We start from the raw sequence: 12,256 nt of genomic DNA, 5'->3' as shown, positions 1-12,256 counted from the left end.
TTTCTTTCTCAAGGGACCCTTGGCCACAAGAGGGCACCCGCTCAAACTCAGGGGCGGAAAATTTCATGGCGACACCAGAAAGTATTTCTTCACAGAGAGAGTGGTTGATCATTGGAACAAGCTTCCAGTGCAGGTGATCGAGGCAGACAGCGTGCCAGACTTTAAGAATAAATGGAATACCCATGTGGAATCCCTACGAGGGTCAAAATAAGGAAATTGGGTCATTAGGGCATAGACAGGGGGTGGGTAAGCAAGTGGGCAGACTTGATGGGCTGTAGCCCTTTTCTGCCGTCATCTTCTATGTTTCTATGTTTATCTTAAAATCTTCTGCTCAGTGTGTGGTGGTGGCAAAAAGAAAGTAAACAGCATTATAGAAATTATGAGGAAAGGAATAAAGAATGAATCAAAGAATATGAAAGTGCCTCTCTGTTGCTCCATGGCGAATCCATACCTTGAGTTTTGTATACAGTTTTGGTTGCCACACCAGAAATGGTATTGTGGAACTGGTAAAGGTACATAGTGTGGTGGCTTGAGCCAGAGGCTGAAACGCTTATTTTATCTCTGTGAAGAAAATTATATTTATTTTCATATATTATTTTGTCTACTACCATGACTGCACTGCTTTTGGACAGCATGAAATACTTGAAATTTTACAGAGAATGGTGACCAAAATGCTTAAGTATTTGGAGGGACTCTCATATGAGGAAAGGTTAAATAGGATATGTCTCTTCAGCTTGAAGATGAGACAGCTAAGAAGAGATATGATTGAGGTCTATAAAATGCTGAGTTAATGGAATAGGTGAATGTGAATCAATTGTTTACTCTTCCAAAAGTACAGAGACTAGGAGATTCTCTGTGTTGTTACATAATGGCACATTAAAAAAAAATAGGAGAAAATATTCTTCATTCACCCCCAAATTTATATATGGCACCTACAGTTGTGTACATAAATATACAACTTAAGTGAATAATTGGCCTAATTGGCAATTAACACCTAAAATTGATGCTAATTGGGACAAATTAAAAGTTATGCACACAACTCAGTGCAATTATGTAAAACATATGCGCCAGTTGCAATGCGTGAATTTGAAAAGGGGGCGTGGCCAGGGATGGATCAGGGGCATTCCTAAAAGTTAGGCAAATTATTATAGGATATCCACAATGAATATGCAAGACTTAAATTTGCATCCAATTGAGGCAGTGCATGTAAATCTGGTTTGGGAATGGCTGCTTTAGGCGATATCGTTCACAAATATATTAAACACAGCTGGCTCCAGAGCCAGTCCCTGATGCACTCCACTACTCAACTTTCTTTTCTCCAAGTAAATTCCATTTACCACCACCCTCTGTTGTATATCAGTCAACCAATTTCTAATCCAGTTTACAACCATTGGTCCCAAACCTCAGGCTGTTCAGTTTATTCATGAGCTTCTTATGATGAAAACTATTGAAGGCTTTGCTAAAATTCAAGTAGACCACATCCATGAATGCCCTCAATATAGTTCTCTGGCCACCTAGTCAAAAAAATCAGAATGACTAGTTTAACATTATCTGCCTTTGGTAAAACTATGCTACTTAATGATCCTTCTGCGATCCAGTGGATTGCAAGATCCAATCTTTTCCTTGAGTAGTGTCTGTATTACTGTTCCAAACACAGGGGTAAGGCTTAAATGCCTTTATTCATTAATTATTTAGAAAAATAATAAAACCACATGGATGTTTTTCTGCACCTTTTCAGAAAAACAGTGGTACCTTGGTTTGCGAGCATAATTCGTTCCAGAAGCATGCTCATAAACCAAAGCGGTCGTATATCAAAGCAAGTTCCCCCATAGAAAATAAGGGAAACTCGGATGATTCGGTCAACATCCCAAAAAGACCCTCCCCTCCCCCTCCCCCCCCCCAAGGCCACTGGCGCTGCTCGCTTCCACCCTGGGAACCGGCTTTGCACCCTCCGCAGCCCACCTCCAAACCCTTACCTCGAGCGGACACCGACATGCACCAACCCACAAGACATATGCGTGCCGGTGCCAAAAGAGCCTGCCACGCCTGCCGCTGATCTATGCTGAGATTCTTGGAGAGGGTGGGAGCTAGAAGGCCTTGAGCATGCACAGATGTTCAAGGTTCCACAGCAGCCCTGCATAGATCAGCGGCAGGCTTTTTGGCACCGGCCTGCATATATCCTGTGGGTTGGTGCGTGCTGGTGTCCACTCGAGGTAAGGGTTTGGAGGTGGGCCGCGGGGGGTGCCAAGCTGGTTCCCATGGTGGGAGCTCGCATATCAAGTCAATGCTCGGTTTGCGAGTCAAAGTTTGCAGGAGTGCTTTGCTCGTCTTGCAAAAACACTCATAAACTGCATTACTCGCAAAACAAGGCTTGACTATACAAGTTTTGCCAGAGTGAGCCGGAATTTTCCTCAGCTAGGAGAGACACGCTAGCTGAGGCGTCGGTGCTCTCCCTCGAGGCGACATCGCTATCTCCGGAGGAGCGGAGTCCTCTGAGTCACCCTGGAGCGTTAGAACAGCCCGGGGTGTTCCCTCTTCTGGCCAGCTGAGTTCGGGAGTTGTCTCAGCAGGAGGAGTTGTGAAGCCAATTTTGCCATCAGAGCACCTGGAGGAGTTGGAACAGCAATTACCTCAGGATTTCCTCACACTGAATCCATCTCCAGCTGAGGTTTCAGGTACTTTAATTACATCAAAGTGTCTGGGTTTTGAACGGACACCTATGCAGAGGCCCAAGGTTTTCAATATGGAGACACTCTGGGAAGCAATATCCACTTTACAAATCTTTTTGGGGACCCAAATGCAGCAACTTACCACATGTTATACCACTGTTCTGTCTGAAAATTTTGAATTGAAAAATAGACTATCTAGCATAGAAAAAGCAGATGGACATGAGATCAAGATAAAACCTGTGGAGTCCCAGGCCTCAGTGTGGGTAAGGGACAGTGGATATCTTAATTTCAAGGTGGAAATGCTGGAAAACATGACCAGAAGATGTAATCTTCAGATTACAAATTTTCCAAAACTACCATTTACTCCAGTGCAAGATATGTGTAAGAAATACATGAAGGAGGTTTTGAAAGTTCCCGAAACCTCTTATCCGCCTCTTACTAAAATATACTATTTACCAACTAGACCACCTGTTCAGAAACCAAACCAGCAGAATTTGTCTGCTGATAGTTTGGATTTGACAAATTTCCTTGAGAGGTCTGATAATGAGATACCGGCAACTGCTAAGCTGCTTCTACAATTTGCTATTGACTCTGACAGAGAATGGATGCTCAAGTTGTTCTTTAAGTTTAAGGATATACCATTTATGACTAAATTAGTGAGAATGTATCCTGATGTGTCACGAATAACCCAAAAGAGAAGAAAACAATTTCTCATTTTGAGACCAAGGGTCTTACAGTTAGGTGCGACGTTCGTACTCAGATACCCCTGTAAATGTGTGATGATCTATCAAGGGAATAGATTTGGTTTTTTTTTTGAACCTCAGCAGTTGATAAAATTTATATCTGCTGAAGAGCAAATTTAGCATTCTTGAGAGAATTTCTGTTCCAAATTAGCTCAGTTTAATAAGGTTCTAGTTCCCACTCAACAACCATTTTTTATTTTCCTTGTACTGTTGATTAGAAAAGTCAGCGAATGCATAGCTTTCTCCCCCTTTAATTGAGGTCTAATTTTACAATCCAGTATATATAGAATGGAGTTAAATTTTTTCTTTTTTTACCTTTATGATGAGAAAAAGAAGTTTGTTTTGTTTCCTTTTATGTAAATTTTTTTTTTCCTTTTAGACTATTTTGTTATTTCAGTGTTGGAACTGGTATTGTATTATTTCTTTGATTTGACTAATAATTATGTCAAAACTATAAAATGAAATAAAGATTGAATTATTAATCTTTATCATGCTGAACAGGCTTTCACATTTAACTGGTTTTTATTTCAGGTAAATGTGAATGTGGCCAGTGCACATGTTTTCCTCCAGGTGATAAAAGAGTTCATGGTAAAATCTGTGAATGTGATGATAGACAGTGTGAAGACATGGATGAAAAAATCTGTGGAGGTATGTCTTTATTAGAGTTACCATATTTGTGAAGACAAAAAAGAGAACACATGACCCCGCCTCCAGGCCCACCCAGGCCCTGCTTCTACCTCCCAACAGTCCCACCCTTCCATCTTTCACTCATTTACTTAGACCTCTTTCCCATCCTCTGTACCATTTTAGCCCTCATGTATCCTTCACTGTATTTCATCGCCTTATCAATCCTAGCTCCATCCCTATGTCTCCCTCCTTCCCTTTCTTCCAAGACCATTCTTCTATCCCTGTCACCATATTCTGCCCGAAATCCAGCTTCTCTTTCTTATTTCCCTTTCTCCTGTACCTCATCCCAGGACCATATCTTTCTCTTTTTCCCCCTTCCCCCTCTCCTTGGTACTGCATTTTTCTCTCCCTCCTCCTCCCTGGATCCACTGTCTTTCTTAATCTCCTCCATTCCAGCAACTGCCTCTCTCCCCCTCTTCACCCTCCATTCCCCCAAAGATTCTCCATGGTAATATCTCTCCTTACTCTCCCAGCTATGAGTCTCTCTCTCTCTCTCTCTCTCTCTCATGCGTATTTTCTGTCTCGGATCCTCATGGCACGGCCTCTCTCTCCAGCCCCCCACCCTGGAGTTGGGTATGGCCAACGTGACCATACATCCCGTTTTGAACGGGACTATTTCGTTTTTAGGTACCCTGTCCTGTTGTCCCCAAGCACAGCTTTGGGACACCGAAATGTCCCGTTTTCAGAAAGAGAGCAACTAGACTCTCGGTGTCCCATAGCTGTGCTTGGGGACAACATGCAGGGGTGCCCAAAAGGAGCCTGGGATTTCTCCCTGCTAGCATGAGTGGCTGGCTATGAGGGCCGAGAGAGAATGCGCGGGGAGCGCTGAGTGCCCTGGGGAGCTTGGCTCAAGTTTCAAGTTTATTAACAGTTTGATTTACCACCTTATCATGGATTTCAAGGTGGTTGTACAATTTAAAAAAATAGGGTAAAACAGATAGTATATCAAAACAATTAACAACAAACTCAATATCTGGACAATTTTTTTAAAAGACTTACCAAACAGGTACAAAAGGGAAAAAGAAGAACTACAATGTAATTTTAGGAAAGAGAAGAGGTTAGGGAAAATCCCCCAAAGTGTTGGGGTGACAACGTTTAGGTCCAAAAGAAAAGGACCGAGAAAAGTTTTTTAAAATCCTTAAAAGGACAGTCAAACTTGAAAAACGTCCTTAAAAAGGAACGTCTTATGAGAAGATCACTATAATCCCCTCAGACAAAGAATCAGCAGCAGCAGATAGAACCCGGTCCCTCTTCCCCACTATACAATGGTCAGACTTCAACAAACTCTACAAAAAATATAGTCATGAGCCTGTGACCTAAACCATTGTCCTCCATATCTACTAAAAAACGCCAGTATCAAATTCCGCTTTCTCCTCCTACAATGGACGCAAACACTGCTCATAGATGGCCTTTTCCCATAAGACCTCAGCAAAATCATTGTCACCCCTATCCTAAAAGACCCTAAAGGAGTAACGGATCAACCTTCCAACTACAGACCCATAGCATCAATACCACATTATGTCAAAATAATGGAAGGCCTAGTAGCCAAATTCCTCACTGACTATCTGGAAGACCACAACATACTCCACCATAAACAATCTGGCTTCAGAACCAATTATAGCACTGAAACACTACTAGGATCCCTCCTGGACACAGCTAGACAACACCTCAGTACAGGAAAAAATAATATTCCTCATACAACTAGATCTATCCACAGCGTTTTGACCTGGTTGACCATAACATTCTTCTACAAATTCTGGATGTAATTGGTATTACAGACAAAGTGCACACATGGTTCCAAGGATTCTTAAATACCAGGTCCTACAGAGTAAAATCAAGCAACGAAAAGTCAGAACCCTGGTCCAACCCCATGTGGCGTACCTCAGGGATCCCATTTATCCCCCATACTCTTCAACCTCTACATCGTGTCCCTTGGCACCTATCTAGATAAATCAAACATAATCTCCTACAGCTATGCAAATGACATCACCATTCTTCTCCCTTTTGATCAACTAAAACCCTCCATAACAGACACTATACATAAAACATTAGAAACAATTATAACTTGGATGAAAGACCACAAACTGAAACTAAATTCAGAAAAAACAAAATTCATTCTCCTAGAAAATGATATGACACCATCCATTACAAACCTAGTAATCAACCACATTCCCCATGCAAACCACTCTTAAAACTACTGGGAATGACGATTGACAGGTGCTGTACCATGCAATCACAAATCAATAAAATAATACAGAAATCCTTCTCAATCATGAGAAACCTAAGACAAGTGCGGAAATTCTTCGACAAAACTCAATTCCGGATCCTAGTCCAGGCCCTAATGCTGGGTCTCCTAGATTATTGTAACATTCTCTATCTCCCCTACTCCGTGACCATGATTAAACAACTGCAAACAGTCCAGAATACAGCCCTGAGGCTCATCTACTCTGAGAAAACATGACCAGATCGCCGAGGCGTACCTCCACTCACACTGGCTACCATTTCAAGCAAGAATACAATTCAAGTTCTACTGTCTTCTATTTAAATCCATGAACGGCAACCATCTAATCCGAACCACCTCAACCAGGCAAAGGAGAACCCACGCTCCATTCACATACCCCCCAATCAGAGAAGTCAAACGGAAAAAACTGTATAATGGCCTCCTGGCCACACAAGCAGCAAGATTAGACCACCAACTCTCTACTTTTCTGATAACAACCCCTGTCTACAGAACATTTAGAAAATAAATAAAAACCTTACTATTTAAAAAAACCCTGATACCCAACAATCAAAACCAACCTAACATCTCACTACTCTCTAAAACAACCTAATGCCACAAGAACCACCCCATCTCTACGAACCAATCTGACTACTCTCTATGAACCATTCTAACTATTCTATAATTCCTCTGGAAATGGCCAGATAGATCCTTTATGTAATCCGCCTTGAACCGCAAGGTAACGGCGGAATAGAATCACTAATGTAATGTAATGTAAGACTTGAATTTTTCAAGTGTTGTTGTCTCTCTTAACGAGTTTGGGGCTGAATTCCAAAGGGTGGGAGCAACCACAGAGAAAATAGTATTTCTCTTAGTGTTGATATGGCTCAGTGATGGAATAACTAGTAGATTTTGGTCAGAGGATCGAAAGGTGTTTGACGAAGTGTTGGGAATCAAAAGTCTGTTGATAATTTCAAGTTGGACTGAATTTCTAGTTTTAAAAGTCAACAGTAGTGTTTTATATGTAACTCGATGGCTGACAGGTAGCCAATGAGCTTTGATTAGAAGAGGAGTTACATGGTCAAATTTCTTGGCCTTGTATATGATTTTTACGACAGTATTCGGAACTATCTAAAAGCATCTTAGTTCTTTTTTGGCGATTCCATGGTTTAAAGCATTACCGTTGTCCAAACAGGAAATGACCAGAGAATAAATAAAAGTGTTTAAAGCAGAGTGGTCGAGGAGTTTAGCTAAGGAGTGAATCATTCAGTAGAAACATTTTTGGACAACTGTGCTTTTGTGTTCATGAAAGGTAAGGTTGTCATCAAAAGTGATTCCTAAGAGCTTAATGGTGTGAACTGTCTGTATCGAGATAGATTTGAGTTTAATGGGAGAGATTAACGAACGGCCTTTCTTAATTGGGAAAATCATTGTTTTTGTTTTATTGATATTGAGTGACAACATGTTAGAATTCAACCAGTCATGTATTTTATCAAGCTTTTGATTAATAATAGAGATGTCTGCTGGATTATCCAGGTTAATAGGGTGGCTTAGCTGGATATCATTAGCATAGGCATAAACAGTAAAGCCAATTGATTGCATGCTAGTGATCAGAGGGGCCAAAAATATATTAAAGAGAAGAGGGGAGAGTATTGAGCCCTGTGGTATACCAAAGTCATTTGAAAATGAGTTTGAAAAGGAGCAGTTAAATGAGACCTTAGAGGTTTGACCCTGAAAATAATAGAATTTGGCCAGATATTCCTATCTCCTCTAGTTGATGAATGAGTAAATGGTGATCAATTGTGTCAAATGCTGAGAACAGGTCAAGGGATACGAGTATAACTGAGTTATGATGATCATTTGTAATTAATGTTAGTAAGAAGGCCAATTAGTGAAGATTCAGTGGAGTGGTGTTTTATGAAACCTGTTTGGTTTGGGTGTAGGGCATTGGTGCTTTCCACGAAGTCAGATATTTGATTAAAGACTATTTTCTCAGTGATTTTTGTTAAGAAAGAGATATTTGAAATGGGTCGATAGTTTGAACATTCTGCAGCACTTCTTTTTAAACCTTTAATGGTTAGGTAGATAATAGCTTCCTTCCAAGGTTTTGGGACTGAACTTGAGATCAGGCTAGTAGAAACAAAGTCAAGTATGTGGGGTCCGAAAGTTGCAAAATATCTTTTAAGAATAAAAGAAGGGATGGTGTCATTGTTAGTACCTTTAATGTTCATGGAATTAATTCGCTGAATCTCAAGGAGTGAGAGAATTCTGAAGTGAGCACATTTGTAGAGGGATATGCAAGGGGTTTGGGAATCAAGAACAGAGTAAGCAGGACGAGTTGATTGAACAGGGGATTGAAATGACAATCTGATTTTTTGAATTTTGTTTGTAAAGTGATCTGCCAGAGATTGAGCAGAAGGAAGTAATGAGTCAGAACGATTAGAATGATCAGTAGTCAATGAACGTACAATCCTATATAATGCTGAGGTATTTTTTGCATTAGAGATCTGTTTAGAATAATAAAGGGATTTAGCTTTTACTATTTTAGATCTGTAGTATGATGCATGTTCCTTGTAATTAAGCAAGTCTGGGATGGATTTTGTATGCCTCCACTTTCTCTCTAAAGAACGGAGTTGTTTTTTTAATTAAGAGTAGTTCAGAAGAGAACCAAGGATTTTTATGATCATCAGCGCAGACATGAAAACTGCTGATCATGTGGAGAAGGCTTCATCTAAGGCAAGACAGTTGTTAGGTTGCATCCGCAGGAGTTTCATCAGCCGGAAGCCTGAAGTCATAATGCCATTATACAGAACCATGGTGAGACCTCATTTGGAATACTGTGTGCAATACTGGAGGCCACACTACCGAAAAGATGTGCTGAGAGTAGAGTCGGTGCAACGGATGGCCACCAGGATGGTCTTGGGGCTCAAGGATCTATCGTACGAGGAAAGGCTGAAAAATTTGTGGCTGTACTCACTCGAGGAACGTAGGGAGAGATAAGATATGATCGAGACGTTTAAGTATATTACCGGCCGTATCGAGATGGAAGAAGAGATTCTCTTTCTCAAAGGACCCTCAGCAACAAGAGGGCATCCGCTCAAACTCAGGGGCGGGAAATTTCATGGCGACACCAGGAAATATTTCTTCACTGAGAGAGTGGTTGATCCTTGGAACGAGCTCCCGGTGCAGGTGATCGAGGCAAATAGCATGCAAGAATTTAAGAGCAAATGGGATGCCCAGTGGGAACCCTTAGAGGGTTAAGCCAAGGGAACCTGTCACCTGGAGTGGGATCCCTAGGATAGTAGACTTGGGGGTGGGTCAGTAGAGTGGGCAGATCTGATGGGCTATGGCCCTTATCTGCCATCATCTTCTATGTTTCTATGACAAGAGATTAGTTGGGTTTGAAGAGGGTCGAATTTATCTAAGAAAGTAAGTACCGAATCATTCCATGCTGAAAGAAGATTGTCAATGTTAGGAGTAAATACCTAAGTTGTGTAAATGCGCATGAGTCGAGTCTCTTTCATTTGAAAGGAAGCTCCGGAAGAGAAGGCATAGGATGAAGTTAAGAGGTGATAGGCTTAGGAGTAATTTAAGAAAATACTTTTTCACAGAAAGGGTGGTAGATGCGTGGAACAGTCTCCAGGAAGAGGTGGTGGAGACAAAGACTGTCTGAATTCAAGAATGCATGGGATAGGCACGTGGGATCTCTTAAAGGGAGGAATAGATAAGTTATCACAGGACAAGCAGGTAACATATTCTCACATATGGGTGATGTCATCCATGGAGCTACGGTACAGACAGCTGCAAAAGTGCACCGGCACTTTAAGAAGTTTAGAAAGTTCACAACTGACCACACCGCACATGCACAAGTGCCTTCCCACACGATGTAGGTGCACAGCTCCTCAGTTCTTAGTTTTCCATGGAGCTAAAAAGTCGTGCTTTCAAAAGTTTTTTGCTTTTTGCCTTTGCCTTTCCACTCGCGCGTTATTTAAAAAAGATTTTTATTCCTTTTTTCATTCTCCCTTTGTTTATTTTTTTTTAAAAAACTTTCCGGGAGTTATTTTTCCATTTGTTTGCCGTTCGGCGGTTTGACCGGTGGGGCCTCTCTTCTTGCCTCAGCAATTGAGTTCAATTTGGCTGATCTGGTGTTCCCGTCAATGTCCCGCCCAGTAATAACACATCACCGATCCTTACAACTGGTGTATCCAGTGCCTTGGCCCACAACATTGCATCGAGACCCACACGCATTGTTCCACTCTTCAAAAATGCATCCTTAAGAGCCGTCTCTTATAACAGGAGAAGTTCGGTGTCAGCATGGAGGGAATTAATGCATCATATGCCTCAAAGTCAAAGCCCTTAGCATTGAAGACACTAATACCATCCGATGCACCGACATTGACTGCAGTGTCACAGGTCATCGCACCTTCTGTTAAGCCAGCTAAAAAGCCACCAGCTTCCCAGATGCGGTCACAGGTCACTATGGCATCGAGTCCAATCATTCCGACCAAGCGAAGATCCCCTATGCAATTTGTTTCCAAATCGAGGGATGCATTGTTATCTGTGTCATCCTCTCCGGAATGTGTCGTGGCACAATTGGTACTGGCATTGAAGCCAAAGATACCGGTGCTCACTTTCAAAGAGAAGCTCGATGCTCTCTTTCATGTGGAGTATGGGGATATGTTTAAGCTCATTACCCTGCTGTTGACTCCTCTGGTACCAGTCCAGCCTGAGTGTCATGCCACCCAAAATGCCGGTACCGCCACTGCTCCATCGATGCACTGTCATGGCTCTCGACACCGGTCATCATCCAGCCATGCATCAAAGCATTGTGCCTCCAGACACCACTTCAGTTCGTTGAAGCATCATTCTTCTTCTTCTCCTTCCAAACATGCTTCTTCTTCCAAACATGCTGTTTCCAAACAGCCAGAGAAACATATACAACCTGTATTGCCTTCCTCATTGGACTGGCACCGTTCTAAGCAGCAGCATCTATCTCAATCACTGCTCATTGATTCTGATCTTCAAATGGATTCTAATATTGATGTTTCTCATTCAACCACAGAAGCTTATGACTCTCCTGAGCAACAATCGCCATCTAAGACTCTTCCTAGGGAGGCATCCCATAAGGAGCGGCTTTCCTTCACTTGCTTCATTAGACAGATGGGTAATGATCTGTCTGTCAAGCAAGGGACAGATTCCAAATATATTGCTGTATTTTTGGAAACCATGGATTATAAGCAGCCTCCTAAGGAACTTATTAAACTTCCATTGCATGGAATCTTGAGAGAAACCCTTCATAAGAATTGGGATTTTCCTCTCTCTGTGCCTGTTGCTCCCAGGAAGCTGGACTCTCTATACCGGATTAATCCCAGTCCAAGTTTTGACAAACCTCAATTGTCTCATTAATCTCTAGTAGTGGAATCCACACTGAAAAAGTCTACTCTGTTCAAAGTTTATGCCTCGGTCCTGCCAGGTCGAGAAGGACGTACTATGGACAGGTTTGGGAGACATCTTTACCAAAACTCCATGTTGGCTAATCGAGTCATTAACTATAACTTCTATTTCTGATACTACCTGAAACATCTGGTTAAACAATTGCCTGATTTTAAAAAATATCTTCCATCTCATTGAACAAAAGAATTTCAGCATATTGTTCGCACCCTTACCCAATTAAGACAGCACATGGTTCAGACTGCTTATGATGCCTTTGAGTTGTCTTCCAGGACTTCCTCTTTGTCTGTGGCCATGCGGAGATTAGCCTGGCTCCAGATTGCTGACATGGATGTCAACCTTCAAGACAGGTTGGCCAACATCCCCTGTTTGGGAGATGAGCTTCTTGGGGACTCAATGGAAAATGCTACTCAAAAGCTCTCAGCACATGAAAACCAGTGGAATTCCTTGCTTAAGCCTAAATCCAAGTCGGTCTCAGTGAGACCATT

At 41.8% G+C, this 12,256-nt stretch overlaps 1 protein-coding gene across 5 annotated transcripts in view; it reads left to right on the top strand.

The window, feature by feature from the left end:
- Window positions 1–12,256, top strand: part of ITGBL1 (integrin subunit beta like 1) — a 541,162-nt gene that overhangs the window by 418,409 nt on the left and 110,497 nt on the right. For all 5 annotated transcript variants that reach the window (XR_004539893.1, XR_004539894.1, XR_004539892.1 and 2 more), the window contains exon 8: window positions 3,944–4,060. Coding sequence is in view for 2 of the 5 variants with exons in the window: in XM_033948882.1 (XP_033804773.1) it covers window positions 3,944–4,060 (117 nt within the window). In the remaining 3 variants the exon portion in view is untranslated. The remainder of the gene's footprint in view (window positions 1–3,943; window positions 4,061–12,256) is intronic.

This window comes from Geotrypetes seraphini, chromosome 6 (genome assembly GCF_902459505.1).
Source record: "Geotrypetes seraphini chromosome 6, aGeoSer1.1, whole genome shotgun sequence".
Taxonomy (NCBI): domain Eukaryota; kingdom Metazoa; phylum Chordata; class Amphibia; order Gymnophiona; family Dermophiidae; genus Geotrypetes; species Geotrypetes seraphini.
The sequence above is the reverse complement of the archived record's forward strand: the minus strand, read 5'-3'. Positions and strand labels throughout refer to the sequence as shown.